The 20,447-nt window shown below is 38.4% G+C and overlaps 1 protein-coding gene across 7 annotated transcripts in view; it reads left to right on the forward strand.

Annotated features, from left to right (window-relative positions):
• The first annotated feature begins 3,475 nt into the window (after positions 1-3,475).
• Positions 3,476-20,447, forward strand: part of selp (selectin P) — a 38,255-nt gene continuing 21,283 nt past the window's right edge. For 3 of the 7 annotated variants that reach the window (XM_083562959.1, XM_083562961.1, XM_083562963.1), the window contains exons 1-11: positions 3,476-3,594; positions 3,685-3,751; positions 4,863-5,231; positions 5,484-5,588; positions 7,247-7,432; positions 7,534-7,722; positions 8,666-8,851; positions 8,954-9,139; positions 9,395-9,583; positions 10,170-10,355; positions 16,660-16,845. In XM_083562959.1, coding sequence (XP_083419085.1) covers positions 3,709-3,751; positions 4,863-5,231; positions 5,484-5,588; positions 7,247-7,432; positions 7,534-7,722; positions 8,666-8,851; positions 8,954-9,139; positions 9,395-9,583; positions 10,170-10,355; positions 16,660-16,845 — 1,825 coding nt within the window. In that variant the 5' untranslated portion in view covers positions 3,476-3,594; positions 3,685-3,708. The remainder of the gene's footprint in view (positions 3,595-3,684; positions 3,752-4,862; positions 5,232-5,483; positions 5,589-7,246; positions 7,433-7,533; positions 7,723-8,665; positions 8,852-8,953; positions 9,140-9,394; positions 9,584-10,169; positions 10,356-16,659; positions 16,846-20,447) is intronic. The other 4 variants (XM_083562965.1, XM_083562964.1, XM_083562960.1 and 1 more) reach the window with 3 other exon arrangements.

A 20,447-nucleotide genomic window follows, 5' to 3' on the forward strand; every position in this document is an offset into this window, starting at 1 on the left:
ACCACAGCAGATTAAACATCTAATTTCTGTACACACAACTTCAACAACTCCCAGACTTTTTAATCCTGCGATTCTAAATTTCACTGTTCTCATGGTATAATCTCCAGATCTTATTTAAAGTTTTGGTACCTAATATATAACCATAAATTTCACTCTCTACATATAAATACCATTGCATACAAATGTGCATATGATGCTTCGTGATACAAATGCCAACTTGTATCCGATGCACACTTTTTAAAAATTGATGCGTCACGCCATGTCAACTTTTATGCCGAAGTACCGATGCCAATCAGTGAAGTAGTATATGTCTCTACATACCATCCCTAATACAGAGGGGTCCAAAAGTCTGAGGCTACAGTCAAATCTGGGATTTTCTTTCAGTTAGAATTTGAAATAAATAGATGGCTTAAGAAAAAAAAAAAAGATAAATATTCAATAACATTGATTCAATTGAATATCTAATAAATATTAAATATGTTCTATTTAAATGTAAGCAAATTTGTAATGAGCTGCTGATGTTTAATGAGACATTGTTCATTGTTAAAAGCGCTATACAAATAAAAATTTAATTGATGATGTTCATGTTAACTGCTTTGAACAAAAGGCGAGATTTTCCTCATGCCTGATCTCTTCTCAAATATTTTTAGCTTGAATGGATTTTAAACTTTTGCACAAACCTATACAGGGTACATGTAAAAGCTTGCGTGTGTGTCCTTCAAACATGGCCACCATGGACTCCTAACACACACCTGCATGTTCACAATCACCTGTTTCCAACTAAACACTCGACCAAAGATACAGAAATAAAGGCTTTCTATTTATTTAGCTCCCTGTCAAGTAATACACTCAGTTAATTTTGTTTAACCAAGTTTTGGTTCTGCATTTTGATTCTCTGGTTCTAATCTAATTTTGGATTGTTTATTGCCCAAGCCTGGCCTGTTTTTGGTTTATGATTTTAAAAGCCCAAATTTGTCTGCCTAGTTCTTAAACTGAGATTGCATTCGTCCATATTGTTATTATTCTGGATAAAATGCTAAAATGCCATAAATGTAAATGTTATCTGTTGACCCATGCTGTTGAGGAGGTGGTTGCTCAGTGGTTAAGATGTTGGATGTTTGCTCAGAAGGCTATGAGTTCAAATCCCAGCACCACTATTTAGCATCTGGCAAATGCTATAAATGTAAATATCATTCATAATATTTTTAAAAATCAGTTAAAAAAACTACTACATATTCATTACAAATATGAAATGCGTTACCAGGCACATTTTAATCATCTATTCAAGATTCAATTATTTTATAACAAAACATTAACTTTGACAGGCTTGCATTTCTTTCTAATATTGAAACGTGATATAAAAAAAACATTTCTCATGTTCCCAGTTCCTGTTTTCTTCATGACTCAGCACCGCAGTAATTAGCGAAAGATACAGTGGGTACGGAAAGTATTCAGACCCCCTTAAATTTTTCACTTTTTGTTATATTGCAGCCATTTGCTAAAATCATTTAAGTTCATTTATTTTCCTCATGAATGTACACATAGCACCCCATACTGACAGAAAAACACAGAATTGTTGACCTTTTTGCAGATTTATTAAAAAAGAAAAACTGAAATATCACATGGTCCTAAGTATTCAGACCCTTTGCTGTGACACTCATATATTTAACTCAGGTGCTCTCCATTTCTTCTGATCATCCTTGAGATGGTTCTACACCTTCATTTGAGTCCAGAAATTTTTGATTATACTGATTGGACTTGATTAGGAGAGCCACACACCTGTTTATATAAGACCTTCCAGATCACAATGCATGTCAGAGCAAATGAAAATCATTAAGGTCAAAGGAACTGCCTGAAGAGCTCAGAGACAGAATTGTGGCAAGGCACAGATCTGGCCAAGGTTCCAAAAAAAATTTTGCTGCACTTAAGGTTCCTAAGAGCACAGTGGCCTCCATAATCCTCAAATGGAAGACGTTTGAGACGACCAGAACCATTCCTAGAGCTGGCCGACCTGCCAAACTGAGCTATCGGGGGAGAAGAGCCTTGGTGAGAGAGGTAAAGAAGAACCCAAAGATCACTGTGGCTGAGCTCCAGAGATGCAGTCAGGAGATGGGAGAAAGTTGTAGAAAGTCAACCATCACTGCAGCCCTCCACCAGTCGGGGCTTTATGGCAGAGTGGCCCGACGGAAGCCTCTCCTCAGTGTAAGACACATGAAAGCCCGCATGGAGTTCTCCAAGATGGTGAGAAATAAGATTCTCTGGTCTGATGAGACCAAGATAGAACTTTTTGGCCTTAATTCTAAGTGGTATGTGTGGAGAAAACCAGGCACTTCTCATCACCTGTCCAGTACAGTCTCAACAATGAAGCATGGTGGTGGCAGCATCATGCTGTAGGGGTGTTTTTCAGCTGCAGGGACAGGACGACTGGTTGCAATCAAGGGAAAGATGAATGCGGCCAAGCACAGGGATATCCTGGACGAAAACCTTCTCCAGAGTGCTTTGGACCTCAGACTGGGCTGAAGGTTTACCTTCCAACAAGACAATGACCCTAAGCACACAGCTAAAATAACGATGGAGTGGCTTCACAACAACTCTGTGACTGTTCTTGAATGGCCCAGCCAGAGCCCTGACTTAAACCCAATTGAGCATCTCTGGAGAGACCTAAAAATAGCTGTCCACCAACGTTTACCGTCCAACCTGACAGAACTGGAGAGGACCTGCAAGGAGGAATGGCAGAGGATCCCCAAATCCAGGTGTGAAAGACTTGTTGCATCTTTCCCAAAAAGACTCCTGGCTGTATTAGATCAAAAGGGGGCTTCTACTAAATACTGAGCAAAGGGTCTGAATACTTAGGACCATGTGATATTTTAGTTTTTCTTTTTTAATAAATCTGCAACAGTGTCAACAATTCTGTGTTTTTCTGTCAATATAGGGTGCTATGTGTACATTTATGAGGAAAATAAATGAACTTAAATGATTTTAGCAAATGGCTGCAAAATAAAAAAGAGTGAAAAATTTAACGGGGTCTGAATACTTTCCGTACCCACTGTATATCATTTAAATTTGTTTTTTTTTCTTCTTGGATTTGAATAAAGTGGTGGTGTTTTCTTTTTTGATGCCACATTCAATCATCAATTTTACATTTTGTTTTTACAATAGTTTTTTTTTCCAAAGATCAGAAATGTGTAAATATGAACTACCTCCGTAAAAGAAACACAAGAGAGAGAGAGAGAGAGAGAGAGAGAGAGAGAGAGAGAGAGAGAGAGAGAGAGAGAATCTGAGTACAAATCCTAAAACATCAGTGTGAAATGAAAAAGTCCACTGTTCATCCATTACATTTTTGATTGGCTGGGGTTTTTACAGCAGAGTTTAGAACGGGTTTTAAATGCAGTGCATACAAAGTCAGACAAAAGTTCCCATCTCAGCTGTCTGAAGTAACAAATGTGTAAACTTCCATGCCTTGCCAGTCTAACTAACTTAAAACTTGGTGCTGTTTGGCTCCACCATGTTCACACCACAAGTTACATCATTTCCTAGTAGACGTAATTCGTCTTGATCTGAGCGGAGTGTTGTCACTCTAAAGATGCTGAGAAGGTGAGCTTTATTACTCATGGTTTAATCTAGTATTAGTACAATGATACAGTCAAAGGCATAGCACAATTCAACCTTCTTGTCTTTTGCCAGTCGATTTTTTGGAAGCAGATAAGGATGTATTTTCGATGGGGAGTGCTTCTGCTCATGGTGAATAATGGTATGTTTTTAAGAATAATAAGCCAGTCTTTTGTCTACTAATGCTATTGTCTACTTGGTAAGCAGCTTACTTGAGGTAGATTATGAACCCTGCAAAAACTCAAGACTTACAATCTTATTTCTACCCATAAATATCTTATTGATCTTATTTTCAGAAGAAAGTTCTTTGCCAGAGCAGATTGTGTTTGATTATTTATATTTTTTTCTCACTTAGTTAGTAAAACTTACATTTATTTTATCTGCAAATTGAACTTAATTATCATCATTTGAGGCCATGTATCTTTTAAGACTTTATTTTAGTTGTAAAAACCAGTTTTAAAGTTGCCCAGTAGAAAATGCTGAATAATCACACTTAAGACTTAAAAATGTAGTTAATTAAATTTATTTACAGATTATTTACAACACATTCAAAGACTCTGCTTAATTAAGACACCACACTCTTTCCAAACATTATCCATTATGATTATTATTCTTTGCAACTTTTTTCATTATACAAGGTACTTTTTTACTAAGTTGTTCTGTAGTTTAATTTCAGTTTCTCATGTTGAATATCAGTTCAGTGTTCAGTAACAAAAAAAAACATTTAAAAATGTTTGATGTTGCATTTAATGTTTTTATGTAAGTATTTTAAGAAACAGGAAGTAATGATTCGGCTTTGTTTCTGCATCGTAACTGTGTGTTACAAGATAGTCTTCATTTAAATAAACACTCATTGACAATATGCATGTATGCATGTTCTTTATTTTAATAGTAATCTTGTTTTTTTTGTTTAAATGCTTTGCCTCATTTGAAGACAAAATAAGAATAATAATAAAAAAAAGAATTTAAGTTTTAAGTGAATCAGAGTAAATCGACATCTTGGAATGTTTGTGTTAAAGCTTATTTTGTTCTTTTTTAAAGCCTAGACGTGTTTTCTTATTTAAAATCGAATTATCTTACTGCACTGGCAGTTGATTTGATTTGTTTCTAGTCTGTATCTTCTTAAATCAAGCATTTATTTCTTATATGATTTCTTAATGATATTATTATTCATTCCAATTGAATCAGTATGTGTGTGTGTAAATGGTGCATGTAAAGTTATGACACACATAAAATGCCAATATGCCAATTAGGAGTCCAGGCTTGGACATACCATCACAGCAAAGACAAAATGGAGTGGAACGTGGCTCATCAATGGTGCAAAACACATTACACCGACTTGGTGGCCATCCAGAACCAGGAAGAAGTCAGATACCTTAATCAGGAGATTCCCAAAACTAGCTCCTATTACTGGATTGGCCTAAGGAAAATAGGTGACAAATGGACATGGGTGGACAGTAAGAAGCCACTGACCGCTGAGGCAGCCAGTTGGGCTACAGGAGAACCCAACGACCAGGGAACTAACGAGGACTGTGTGGAGATCTACATCAAAAGAGACAAGGATTCTGGCAAGTGGAATGATGACAAGTGCAGCAAAGCGAAAGCAGCGCTCTGTTACAAAGGTAACATTTACATTTGCATATATATATTTTTTTTCATTTTATTTGACCAAAACCAAATGAAAAGAAATGATCAGAAATTATCAGAAATAATCTACTTGAATTAGTTTTAATACCTCAAAAGCGATGATTGAGATTTGACCAAATACAGAATCTTACTTTAGAACAACATACACAGAAGATAATAGAAAGAAATACTCTACTGACATTTTTCTTAGCATAATGCGAAGCAAAAATTGCTGTTCATGTGTGTAGCCTCGTGCTTTGAGAGGTCCTGCAGCAAGCATGCCGAATGTGTGGAAAACATTGGAAACTACACATGCAAGTGTGATCCAGGGTTCACTGGAGCTCGTTGTGAAGGTAGTGAAGACAGTCCAAACTTCAAGATTGTGTCGAAGTATGTGTGCCATACAGAAGTCCTACGAGGCTATGCATTAAAATTTTTTTTTTTCTTTCTTGTTTTGTCATGATTTCAACATAACAGACGCTGTTTCCTCATGATCACGATTTCATTTTTCGGTGTATTCGGCATAAGAGCATGTTCTAGAGACAGCATCATCGCAGCACCATCGATGATTGTAGATGACACACTCGAACTGAAAAAAACTCTGTGTCCATCAGTGATTGACAACCTAGATCTGTGGCCAAATGTTTTGAGAATGACACAAATATGAATTTTCACACAGTCTGCTGCATCAGTGTTTTTAGATTTTTTTTGTCAGATGTTTCTATGGTCTACTAAAGAATAATTACAAGTGAAAAGAATTTTTGCTATCCTGCTATCTTTTTAGCTGTATATCCCTGGTGAATCTAACACTTAAAAAAGTGAAACTTCTGTGCTAATTCTTTTTATTGCCTGCAGTTAATATACTAAAAGGATATTGATTGAATATTGACTAAAGTTATAAAACGGTGGGATAATGGAATAGTGCCAATTCCTCTTTCACTCCATGGCTCACTTTTAATTTTCTGCTTGTACTCCTCTGGCCGGTCTAAGTACATGGATCTATTCGGGGGTCAATGAGGTTGGGGTATGAAAGGAAAAGCAAAAATGACTCAAATATTTTGGTGAGATCTGTAGGGGTTAAAAAAGAACAGACAAAATAAATGAGAAAAGTCACAGCATGTCGGAGTTAATTATTTGAATATAACTCTTCTTCAAATTCCCGGCAATCTATGTATTTTTTTTTTCAATGTTGTTGAATGTATTGGAATCCAGTTCCAAGTCTGCTGCTTCAGTGTTTATAAATCTTTTTATCAGATGTTACTATAGTATACTTTAGTATAATTACAAGTATTTCATTAGTGTCAAATGCTTTTAAGTTTATGCGAAGAGTCATTATTTGCAGTGTTGACCCTTCTTTTTCAACACCTTTGGAATTCACCCTGGCATGCTGTCAGTCAACTTCTGGGCCACATCCTGTCTAATGGCAGCCCATTCTTGCATAATCAATGCTTGTTTGGGAGAAGTTGCTCCCAGAGGATTTTTTTTTTCCATTCTTTATTCATGGCTGTGTTCTTAGGCCCCACACATTAATAGTCTCAGAATGCTTTACTGTTGGCATGACACAGGACTGATGGTTGCGCTCACCTTTTCCTCTCCAGACAAGATTTTTTCAGATCCCCCAAACAATCAGAAAGAGGATTCATGAAACAAAATGATTTTACCCCAATTCGAGGGACTGAGATGTCTGCATTGGTACCAAATGATGCATGAAAGATAACGTTTGGAGGTTTTGCAGCAAAGAGCTATTTCAGTTTGAGTGAGTCCCTGATCAAAGTAAAAGCGAATGTGATCATCCATGATGCTGCAATGCTGCTGCTGCCTTTAGAACATGCTCTTATGTCAAATGAACAGAAGTACTAATCATGAGGAAACAACTGTTGTTATGTCGCGATCACAAGAAAATGAAGTTGTGATAAAGACAACGCAAGAAAGAAGAAAATATTATAATGTATGACCCCTTAGGATTCACTTGTACTGCATGCTGTAGCCTTTTTTTTTTCTCTTTTCACAGCTGTAAACTGTGGCATGGTTACAAATCCAGAGCAGGGATTTGTTGAGTGTCGCCATGTTCATGGAGACTTTCGTTTCAATTCATCCTGTCATTTCCACTGTGCCCGTGGCTACAAGTTACAGGGTTCCAAACATCTCCACTGCTTATCTACAGGGAAGTGGGATAGTAAGCCTCCAAAATGCCATGGTAGGGAAGAGTGTCTTTTTCTTATCACTGATTATAATAGCGTCATTGCTCAGACGATATGCAGCTGCTTCCTAACTTGTTTTTCCTTCTAATAATTCTAGTTATTGAATGTCCTCCGATTACGACCAGAACCAGTGGGTGGAATATAACATGCCTCCATCCTCTGCACACAAACAGCTACAACTCTACGTGTGTGTTCAGCTGTGAAGAGGGCTTTGAGCTGAGAGGATCACACACAACCCTTTGTGATCACACTGGACAGTGGATACACAACACTCCGAACTGCACAGGTACTCCTTCAGACCTATAGAAAAAAAATCATCACCTGAGATTGATGTTTCAGCTGCAAACAGATATTGGACCATGTTGAAAGACACATTGTGTTCAAGGAAAAGATCATCCTCTGTTTTAAAAGGGTCAAACTATTGGCTCGAATTCGAGCAACAAATGGCAAAAAGAAAGATGCGGAAACTTTTAAAATCAGGTCATGAAGTGTCCGACTCATTATTAAAACCTGGATTTGGTAAAAAAATAAATCAAAATAAAAATATTAGATCGCACGGTTGTGGGAAACTAAGTACATTTCCACACACAATGCGAAGAGCACTTAAGGGAATGGGGAATAAACAGTTGTGTTTTTCTTTGGCAAGGCGGTTTATCTCTATTGGCCCGGACACATTTTTTATTTTAACAAAAACAGCACACCTGAAATAACACTCTCTAATAACATGTTTCTGACTTGAATTTTCTCAGTATTGTTACAGTGACTGCAGCAGGAAGCCCATCCCTTTCGTTATTGTGACACAGTTTTGAATGTGATTGCACCACCATATACTTATTTCATTACAGTTGCTATTAAACCTTTTTACACCCCTTTTGTGATGTAAGAAATATTCAATCAAATCATGTGGAAAAAAAAAAGAATGTGATGACATGGTTGTTTAATGCACAGTTTAATGCCCACGTTATAAAATAATATATATGTACATGCAGAAGATCCTTTACAATTTGACAGATTTTGTGAGGAAAAGTAAACTAAAAATTGCCAAATGAAGATGTGCTAAGTTGGTACACTCTTATGAAATTAACCGTTACAGTTGAGGGAGTGAACACTTGTGCAAACAGATGATTGTACTTTTTTCTCATGCTTTTTTCCCCCTAAAACCTTTTCACCTAAATACATAGTATTAGTATTATTTTTTTCCTTTTAGTGGGTCTTTTTTTTAATTGCAGCTGTGACCTGTGACCAGCTTCTGACCCCAGGAAATGCTCACATGAAATGTGCTGATCCACATGGCAATTTCTCGTTCCGTTCCTCCTGTAACGTAACCTGTGAAGAAGGATACACACTGAGAGGAGAGAACACGCTCACCTGCCTCAAGAACGCCAGCTGGTCAGCAGAAACACCAACGTGTGAAGGTACAGTGTGAGTGCAGACCATCATCACAGTTTCCTGTATAAGGTACCGACAGGATGCGTGTTTCGAAATATAGATCATTTATTGTACTTTTATGTGTGAAGTTGTGAAGTGCAGGGATCTCAACTCTGCTCCGTATGGCTCCATGCATTGTACGGACCCCTTGGAAAAATATGCTTACGGCTCCATTTGTCGTTTTGAGTGTGACGTCGGGTTTCTGTTGACGGGTTCAAACCAGACCCTCTGTAACTCACAGGGAAAGTGGACCCACAGTCTTCCAGTGTGTCAAGGTAAACTAAAATTTTATTGACTCTCTGAAGTATCATCGATTACTATGCTATTAGATCTTTAATAACGATGAACAAAGAAATCGTGTTTCCACGTCTTCATATAAAGTGAAAAATTATAACTTCTCAGCCTCATTATGCAGAACACAGCAGCCTTTCTTCAGTGCCTTGTCTTAATACTGTACATTGTATATGTGTGTGTGTGTGTGTGTGTGTGTGTGTGTGTGTGTGTGTGTGTGTGTGTGTGTGTATCCACAGCGGTACAGTGTGGTCCTCTCTCTATTCACTCCACTGAGGTGAGAAGGAACTGCACTCATCCCCTCTCCATCAACAGCTACAACTCCACCTGTGTGTTTTACTGTGACGAGGGTTTTAAGCTCATAGGTTCCAATAAAACTCAGTGTGACCACAGAGGACAGTGGACACCCAAAAACCCCACTTGCCAAGGTACAGAGTTTGGGATTGCAATGATTCATTCATTCATTTTCTCCCGCTTATCCGTAATTCGGGTCGCGGGGGCACCACTCTAAGCAGGCCCCCGCCTTCGACTGCTGCCCAAAACTCACAGCACCGTCCCTTATGGTCCCTCCTGTAGGTGGTGAGCCCACGGGAAGGGATTGCAATGAATCGCACCCCATTTTATTTCCATAATAAAACCTTTCTGACAGGGACTTGCTGCTTTCAGCATTTAAAAACAGCTCTGTTAAGTCTATTTCCTGACTTAACAATCTTTCAGCACAATTTACTTGTAAGTCAGTACAATCAGTAAGACTTTTCCAAAATTCAGTTGCCACAATGAAATACTTCTGAATTACTTCCAACAATTAAGGAATATATCTTCCAAATACAATATTCACTTCAAACATCAGTCAAAAAAATTATGTTGTTTTAAATGTTTGGATAAAAAGGTAGTTACAAACTTGATATTTACAAAATTTTAATTTAGTTGGAAAACCTGAGCTGTAACAGTTTAGTGGATTAAGTAATTTATCTTGTTCCTGTAGTGTCAATGCTGTGATAATTCTTAATACAGCTGTGACCTGTGACTGGCTTGTGACACCTAAGAAGAGTCACATGAACTGTACTGATCCACATGGCAAGTTCTCGTTCCGTTCCTCCTGTAATGTAACCTGTGAAGAAGGATACACACTGAGAGGAGAGAACACGCTCACCTGCCTCAAGAACGCCAGCTGGTCAGCAGAAACACCAACGTGTGAAGGTACAGTTTTTCCAAATGCAATTGAGATAACTACTTATTGGAAAGCGCTCTCTTACACACACATACAGTGGTGTAAAAAAGTGTTGTCCTGATTTCTTATTTGTTTGCATGTTTTCACACTTTAATGTTTCAGATAATCAAACTAATTTAAATATTAGTAAAAGATAACACAAGTGAACACAACATGCAGTTTTTAAATGAAGGTTTTTATTATTGCGGGAAAACAAAATCTCGGTGTGGTTTATCACACCTGAGATCTATTTCTCTAGCCACACCCAGGCACTGATTACTGCCACACCTGTTCGTAATCAAGAAATATCTTAAATAGGACCTGCCTGACAAAGTGAAGTACCGTATTTTTTGAACTATAAGCCGCTACTTTTTTCCTATTTTTTGAACCCCAGCGTTACAACAAGCCGTTGTAACGCGTTAAGTCTGGGTGAAGGGAGAGCTTGAGTTGTAACTCCAGTTGCAACAAAAATCATATAAGCACAGACAAGTTTCCAAAACTCGTCCTTTTTTATTTTTCTTGGCAACAGCGTTACGGGTTAGTCAAAGAAACTTAGAAATGAGCATCAGAAAATAATAAGGACATATTCCTCGTCTTGAACACACGCAGTAATACTGGAAAAATGCAGTGGCATGCTGTTCCCAAAATACCGCTATGCTCCTAAAGGAAGCGCAACATATTTTACCCGTTACACAGTGTGTAATGTGTCTTTCGTTTAAGCCTGTGTAAAGTTCATTAGTGTAGACATATATAGGCTTATAGACAGGTGCGGCTTATTTATGTTAAAAATAAAAATATTTGTAAAATTTAGTGGGTGCGGCTTATATAAGGGTGCGCTTAATAGTCCGGAAATTACGGTAGACCAAACGATCCTCAAAAGCTAGACATCATGCAGAGATACAATTCAGAAAAAATTCAGAAAGAAATGAGAGAAAGTAATTGAGATCTATCAGTCTGGAAAAGGTTATAAAGCCATTTCTAAGCTTTGGGACTCCAGTGAACCACAGTAAGAGCCATTATTCACAAATGAAAAAACATGGAACAGTGAAGAACCTTCCCAGGAGTGGCCAGCCGACCAAAATTACCCCAAGAGCACAGCGACGACTCACAAAAGACCCCAAAACAACATCCAAAGGACTGCAGGCCTCACTTGCCTCAGTTAAGGTCACTGTTCATGACTCTACCATAAGAAAGATACTGGGCAAAAATGGTCTGCATGGCAGAGTTCTAAGATGAAAACTGCTGCTGAGTGAAAAGAACATAAAGACTCGCTTCAGTTTTGCCAGAAAACATCTTGATGATCCCAAAGACTTTTGGGAAAATACTCTGTGGACTGAAAAGACAAAAGTTTAACTTTTTGTAAGGTGTGTCCCCCATTACGTCCAGCGTGAAAGTAACACCGCATTTCAGAAAAAGAACATCATACCAACAGTAAAATATGGTGGTGGTAGTGTGATGGTCTGGGTCTGTTTTGCTGCTTCAGGACCTGAAAGACTTGCTGTGATAAATGGAACCATGAATTCTGCTGTTTACCCAAAAATCCTGAAAGAGAATGTCCGGCCATCTGTTCGTGGGTTCTGCAGCAGGACAAAGATCCAAAACACACCAGCAAGTCCACCTCGGAATGGCTGACGAAAAACAAAACGAAGTCTTTGGAGTGGCCCAATCAAAGTCCTGACAGTGCAGTTGTTGCTGCTAAGGTTGGAATATATTATTTCAGTTATTAGGTTTAGGGGCAAACACCTTTTCACACAGGGCCATGTAGTTTTGGATTTTGTTTTCCCTCAATAATAAAAACCTTCATTTAAAAACTGCATGTTGTGTTTACTTGTGTTATCTTTTAATAATATTTAAATTAGTTTGATTATCTGAAACATTAAAGTGTGAAAACATGCAAAAAAATAAGAAATGAGGAACATCAACACTTTTTCACACCACTGTACACACACGAACACACACACACACACACACACACACACACACACACACACACACACACACACACAAAGTATGATTAATGGACAGTGGACAGTATTCTACAGAATTCAACAGAATTCTACAAATGTTTGGGTATAAAAACAAAACAAAACTGAAATATCACTTGCATAAGTATTCAGACCCTTTGCAACAACACTTGACATTTCTTGATCATTACTGAGATGTTTCTCCACTTTGACTGCAGTCCTCCTGTGGAAAAGGTTATTGATTAGACAGGATTTTAAAGACACACACATCTAAATCGAAGGCCTCACAGCTGACAATGTAGACCAGAGCAAAAACCAAGCCATAAGGTCAAAGGAACTGCGTGCAGAGCTCAGAGACAGGATTGTTGCAAAGCTTTTCTCATTTCCTAATTCTGAGGAAAAATGAAAAAATATTTCTGCTGCCCTGAAGATTTCCAAGAACAGTGACCTTCATAATTCTTAAATGGAAGATGTTTGGAACAGCCAGGAGATACTCTCTTTCAAGATCTGATCGCTTGGCCAAACTGAGCAATTGGGGGAGAAGGACCTTGGTAAGAGAGGTAACCAGAGACCCGATGGGCACTCTGACTGAGTTCCGGAGATCCTGTGTGGAGATGGACAGACCCTGTGGGGCTTTATGGAAGAGTGGCTAGATGGAAACCTCTTCTCAGTGCAAAACCCACTGAAGCTCACTTGGATTTTGCAAAATAAAGCACTGTGTGAAATATGATTCTATAATCTATAAGCAAAAAATATAAGCAAGACTGTATATAAGCTGTTTGGCCTCAATCCTAAACATTATGTCTAAAGGAAACCATGGGACTGTGATTTAGATGTGCAAAAGGGAAGTACAATTTGTATGGAATGGAATGAAGTTTGACAATAACAAACCAAAAAAACAGTAACAGTGACAATGACAATTCAAGTGAAAGAAAGTGAAGGGGGGTCTAAATAATTTTTTGAATGCACTGAAGCATCATTGGCACAGTTAAACTGGTATGTTTATCACTGACATTTTTTATCACTGCAACTCCAGCAGGAAGTCAGGGCCCCTCCCTTCTTCTTTTGTAAGACATTTGTGAGAAAGCAGGGACTATGTAATATGTTTCACATTGTTATTAAGTAAAAAAAAAAGGAACCCACAGATGAACCTAGGCTTTTGCAACTCAAATCGGTTGCAAGAAATTTTTTTTCTGAAGGTTAAAGGTCAGAGGCAGATCTGCCAGGAGCGTGTTGCAGAAATCCAGTCTTAAGATGGTGATGGACTGAACAATCACCTGTGTGGACAGAAATGGACAAATTGTCCTGATGTAGTAAAGATGAATTTGACATGAGGGTGACAATGTGACAAAAGATTTGATTGGTTAACCCAAGGTTGCATGCAGTGACCGAAGGTGAGATAACAAAGTTGTTGATAGGTTTGTGATGTGGGACAACAATTCCTAATCAGTGAAATCAGTAAGAAGACTAAAGATTAATAATTATTCACAAAATTATGATAGTAGCCTGTCAATCCCAGATAATTCCACCTATCCAACTGCACACTTCTTTCAATTCTCCATGCTTCATCGTCAACATCTTCAAATTGCTGTGTGGACTTGAAGGGCATTGGCTACTTGAGCTCAACACGGGGAACAAACAAGCAATTTGTGTCCCAGTGAAAACTCCAGTGGTGGGCTGTGCATTTGGTACCTGGGCCTTCAGTGGGGACCCGACCTAATTCACCTCTTAATACCACCACAATCACGTATTACGTATAACGCAATATAACAGCACGTGGCATTACAGAGAGAGAGGCATTTCACATATGGAATGTGAAAACCATTTTACTAAAGCAAGAAACCCAGTTAAGACTCCAACACTTTACACTACAACCACAACTGTGCACCTACATCTTCTGGAGCAGTTTAGAATCAATATTTGCCTAATAACATGACAAAAACATTACAACTGTAAATAAAATACAACTTACTCACCAGATATGCAAACTCATAATTTGCACTGCCCCTCAGAGGCTGTAATGCAGTGGTACCAGTATTCACTGGTCTGGAAGTGGTAAACAAACCCTTTCCTGGGCTGAGACAAGCTAGGGTTTAGCCCAGGGTTAGCCGACCTCCTCATGATGTCTAGCCTTTCTTGAAAAGAGAAGGTCCTGCTCGCCCTGACGGCCCACCACTGGAAAACTCGCATAGCCTTGAGTCCATAATGTAAAACTAGAATTGATGTTGTTGTGTCTGTAACAAATTTAATGTGTTATTTAACTCCATATGTGGTGTTTAACTCATGGGTCAGTATATATTGAATTTACTTTCTGCAATTAGAAAATACCTCTTTCCAAATTTTCTACCAATTCATTTAATTGGTAGAAAAATAATGAATAAGATTTTTAAATAAATAAATGGAAGTGTGAGGGGGTGGGACTAACCGATGGCCGTATTGTATGATTTTGATTTAATTCAATTTGCATGTTTGTAAAAAAAAAACAAAAAAAACAGGGAGACAGACTTTAGACAATTCAAAATTGTCTTTTTATTCTTCCTGCAATTTACTTTGACTTTTCACTAACACTATTTACTACTATATACATGCACACACACATATGTCCATGCTGTAGAGCTTTCTTTCTCTTTCACAAAGAACAGATTCTGCACTTGGCCTTGCAGATGATGCAGAAAACCACTGCTCCTGCTGTGTCTTATCACAGAAAGCCGCTGAGAAGCTGCTGGACTAGACAATGTGCCTAGCAGAGCAGTGTTGTGCTCGTTACTAAAAAATAGTAACTAGTTACACTTACTCGTTACTTCATTCAAAAAGTAACTTAGTTACTTTGTTGATTACTTACACCAAAATGCATTAGTGTTAAAAGTAACTTTTTAGTTACTTTTTAAAAGAACGTTCTTTAATGTTCCCATTAATGCCCTTTTATGCGTTATGGTCTATACAAACACAAAACTGACTTAAACACAAAGTCATTTTTAAACACTATTTTATTAAAGTCAGACCTGCACAAACTGAATATATCACAAGGATTTCTGAAATAAATAACAAAACAAGCTGAATAATATATTCACAGTCAAAAACTAATGTGGCTTCTGCTGTTGTGTTGAGCTCTTAAACATATTCCTTTCACAGCTGAAGTATGAAAACTATCAACAATGTAGAACAGAACACCGGGTTAGCTTCTAGCTTCTAGCATGGAGTTCCTGGAGGAGCTTCGGCAGATTGGAGTTGCTGTTTATCGCAGTAGATACGACCTTTGAACCAGAAAGACACAGCTTACATTTGACTAAAAAGTTTTTGTCTTTATACTTAACTAAAGTAAAATAATGAGCATATTTCCACTTTGAGAAACTCGTCTTGCTCTCGCCTCGACTCGCCATTACTGCCGCACAGACCTGAATAAACGGAGACACGCCCACAGTGCGTCTTCTTCGTGTTTACAGAGGGTAATCCACCACTCCTACAATGCATCTTCTTCCTGTTTACACTTTTTCTGAACAGGGAAGAATCACACAGCACACAGAAATGGAGAAAATGATCTTGTTTGCTCTAATGCAGGTAACAGACAAGTACTGTGTATAAACACATTGGAAGGAAAGCCTGACCTAAAGCTGTTTCCTGTTTGGTTAAGAAGACATACTAGCCGGAGATGTGTGAGCCCAGATAATGATTTCCTGTATACCTTACGTACTAACATCATAAATATTCCATAGACACTGGATAAAGGAATGTGTGTGAACCAGTGTAAGAACCTCTTAACACTAACAGAGATTTATTATGAGGAACATCAAAACCAACCTGCCCACCTGATTGGAAACAGCACAGTTGGTGTATCAACTCTAGCACACTTGACTTGGTCTTCACCCTACTGGACAATAAAGACACCTACTGTAAAAATGCTCTTCATCAACTACCTCCTTGAAAACCATAAAACCTGACCGGTTGCCTTTTTGACATAGATCCATAAATTTCATTGGCAGCCGGTTAACATAATAGTCACCTGTTTAGATTCTTTAGCAAGCATCCAGCTCAACACAAAAGCCAACTGCAAACCTCCAACCAACTGGAATATCTTAGCAAGCAACTATTAACTATAGCAATAATCTGGAAAATACCTAGTGACAGTCTAATAACCACCTGGTGTCCCAAAATCATGATTGAACCATTAGACATTGTTCATGTGGTTTTATTTTGAACAGTGTAACCATTAAACCTTTTAAACAACATATTGAAAAAGGGAATTTTTTCAAAACCTACCAAAACACATACCCTTGACTTGTTAATGTATTGTAATATATGATTAATTATTTTTTTATGTTTTTTATTGCAGCTGTGACCTGTGACCAGCTTGCGACCCCTGGAAATGCTCACATAAACTGTACTGATCCATATGAAAAGTTCTCGTTCCGTTCCTCCTGTAACGTAATCTGTGAAGAAGGATACACACTGAGAGGAGAGAACACGCTCACCTGTCTCAAGAACGCCAGCTGGTCAGCAGAAACACCAACGTGTGAAGGTACAGTTTTTCCAAATGCAATTGAGATAACTACTTATTGGAAAGCGCTCTCTTACACACACATACAGTGGTGTAAAAAAGTGTTGTCCTGATTTCTTATTTTTTTGCATGTTTTCACACTTTAATGTTTCAGATAATCAAACTAATTTAAATATTAGTAAAAGATAACACAAGTGAACACAACATGCAGTTTTTAAATGAAGGTTTTTATTATTGCGGGAAAACAAAATCTCGGTGTGGTTTATCACACCTGAGATCTATTTCTCTAGCCACACCCAGGCACTGATTACTGCCACACCTGTTCGTAATCAAGAAATATCTTAAATAGGACCTGCCTGACAAAGTGAAGTACCGTATTTTTTGAACTATAAGCCGCTACTTTTTTCCTATGTTTTGAACCCTGTGGCTTAAACAATGAAGCGGCTAATTTATTAATTTTTCCTGGGTTTTTCCCGGTTTCACAAACTTCAAGCCAAAAAACTGAGCCCCATACCATTAGACCAATAAAATTTCCGAACGGAAACGAAAAAACGCACTTCACCTGTGTTCTGAGCTGCACGGCATCGGGAGAGAAGCTTTCACCGGGTGATTTTTAAACGCACGACGATGCCAAAAGATAAACTCCCGAGAGAAATAGTTGTGAAGGAAGGAGGAAGACAATGAACAATGACTTTCTTGGTAGGCTACTGTTTACAACAAACCTTTTTACCGTTACAACAAGCCGTTGTAACGCGTTGAGTCTGGGTGAAGCGAGAGCTCGAGTTGTAACTCCAGTTGCAACAAAAATCATATAAGCACAGACAAGTTTCCAAAACTCGTCCTTTTTTATTTTTCTTGGCAACAGAGTTACGGGTTAGTCAAAGAAACTTGAGCTTTCACAAAAAAATGAGCATCAGAAAATAATAAGGACATATTCCTCGTCTTGAACACACGCAGTAATACTGGAAAAATGCAGTGGCATGCTGTTCCCAAAATACCGCTATGCTCCTAAAGGAAGCGCAACATATTTTACCCGTTACACCGTGTAACGTGTCTTTCGTTAAAGCCTGTGTAAAGTTCATTAGTGTAGACATATATAGGCTTATAGACAGGTGCGGCTTATTTATGTTAAAAATAAAAATATTTGTAAAATTTAGTGGGTGCGGCTTAATAGTCCGGAAATTACGGTAGACCAAACGATCCTCAAAAGCTAGACATCATGCAGAGATACAATTCAGAAAAAATTCAGAAACAAATGAGAGAAAGTAATTGAGATCTATCAGTCTGGAAAAGGTTATAAAGCCATTTCTAAGCTTTGGGACTCCAGTGAACCACAGTAAGAGCCATTATTCACAAATGAAAAAACATGGAACAGTGAAGAACCTTCCCAGGAGTGGCCAGCCGACCAAAATTACCCCAAGAGCACAGCGACGACTCACAAAAGACCCCAAAACAACATCCAAAGGACTGCAGGCCTCACTTGCCTCAGTTAAGGTCACTGTTCATGACTCTACCATAAGAAAGATACTGGGCAAAAATGGTCTGCATGGCAGAGTTCTAAGATGAAAACTGCTGCTGAGTGAAAAGAACATAAAGACTCGCTTCAGTTTTGCCAGAAAACATCTTGATGATCCCAAAGACTTTTGGGAAAATACTCTGTGGACTGAAAAGACAAAAGTTTAACTTTTTGTAAGGTGTGTCCCCCATTACGTCCAGCGTGAAAGTAACACCGCATTTCAGAAAAAGAACATCATACCAACAGTAAAATATGGTGGTGGTAGTGTGATGGTCTGGGTCTGTTTTGCTGCTTCAGGACCTGAAAGACTTGCTGTGATAAATGGAACCATGAATTCTGCTGTTTACCCAAAAATCCTGAAAGAGAATGTCCGGCCATCTGTTCGTGGGTTCTAGAGCAGGACAAAGATCCAAAACACACCAGCAAGTCCACCTCGGAATGGCTGACGAAAAACAAAACGAAGTCTTTGGAGTGGCCCAATCAAAGTCCTGACAGTGCAGTTGTTGCTGCTAAGGTTGGAATATATTATTTCAGTTATTAGGTTTAGGGGCAAACACCTTTTCACACAGGGCCATGTAGTTTTGGATTTTGTTTTCCCTCAATAATAAAAACCTTCATTTAAAAACTGCATGTTGTGTTTACTTGTGTTATCTTTTACTAATATTTAAATTAGTTTGATTATCTGAAACATTAAAGTGTGAAAACATGCAAAAAATAAGAAATGAGGAACATCAACACTTTTTCACACCACTGTACACACACGAACACACACACACACACACACACACACACACACACACACACACACACACACACACACACAAAGTATGATTAATGGACAGTGGACAGTATTCTACAGAATTCAACAGAATTCTACAAATGTTTGGGTATAAAAAAAGAAAAACTGAAATATCACTTGCATAAGTATTCAGACCCTTTGCAACAACACTTGACATTTCTTGATCATTACTGAGATGTTTCTCCACTTTGACTGCAGTCCTCCTGTGGAAAAGGTTATTGATTAGACAGGATTTTAAAGACACACACATCTAAATCGAAGGCCTCACAGCTGACAATGTAGACCAGAGCAAAAACCAAGCCATAAGGTCAAAGGAACTGCGTGCAGAGCTCAGAGACAGGATTGTTGCAAAGCTTTTCTCATTTCCTAATTCTGAGGAAAAATGAAAAAATATTTCTGCTGCCCTGAAGATTTCCAAGAACAGTGACCCTCATAATTCTTAAATGGAAGATGTTTGGAACAGCCAGGAGATACTCTCTTTCAAGAGCTGATCGCTTGGCCAAACTGAGCAATTGGGGGAGAAGGACCTTGGTAAGAGAGGTAACCAGAGACCCGATGGGCACTCTGACTGAGTTCCGGAGATCCTGTGTGGAGATGGACAGACCCTGTGGGGCTTTATGGAAGAGTGGCTAGATGGAAACCTCTTCTCAGTGCAAAACCCACTGAAGCTCACTTGGATTTTGCAAAATAAAGCACTGTGTGAAATATGATTCTATAATCAATCCCAGATAATTCCACCTATCCAACTGCACACTTCTTTCAATTCTCCATGCTTCATCGTCAACATCTTCAAATTGCTGTGTGGACTTGAAGGGCATTGGCTACTTGAGCTCAACACGGGGAACAAACAAGCAATTTGTGTCCCAGTGAAAACTCCAGTGGTGGGCTGTGCATTTGGTACCTGGGCCTTCAGTGGGGACCCGACCTAATTCACCTCTTAATACCACCACAATCACGTATTACGTATAACGCAATATAACAGCACGTGGCATTACAGAGAGAGAGGCATTTCACATATGGAATGTGAAAACCATTTTACTAAAGCAAGAAACCCAGTTAAGACTCCAACACTTTACACTACAACCACAACTGTGCACCTACATCTTCTGAAACAGTTTAGAATCAATATTTGCCTAATAACATGACAAAAACATTACAACTGTAAATAAAATACAACTTACTCACCAGATATGCAAACTCATAATTTGCACTGCCCCTCAGAGGCTGTAATGCAGTGGTACCAGTATTCACTGGTCTGGAAGTGGTAAACAAACCCTTTCCTGGGCTGAGACAAGCTAGGGTTTAGCC

Source organism: Silurus aristotelis, assembly GCF_946808225.1.
Source record: "Silurus aristotelis genome assembly, chromosome: 15".
NCBI lineage: Eukaryota > Metazoa > Chordata > Actinopteri > Siluriformes > Siluridae > Silurus > Silurus aristotelis.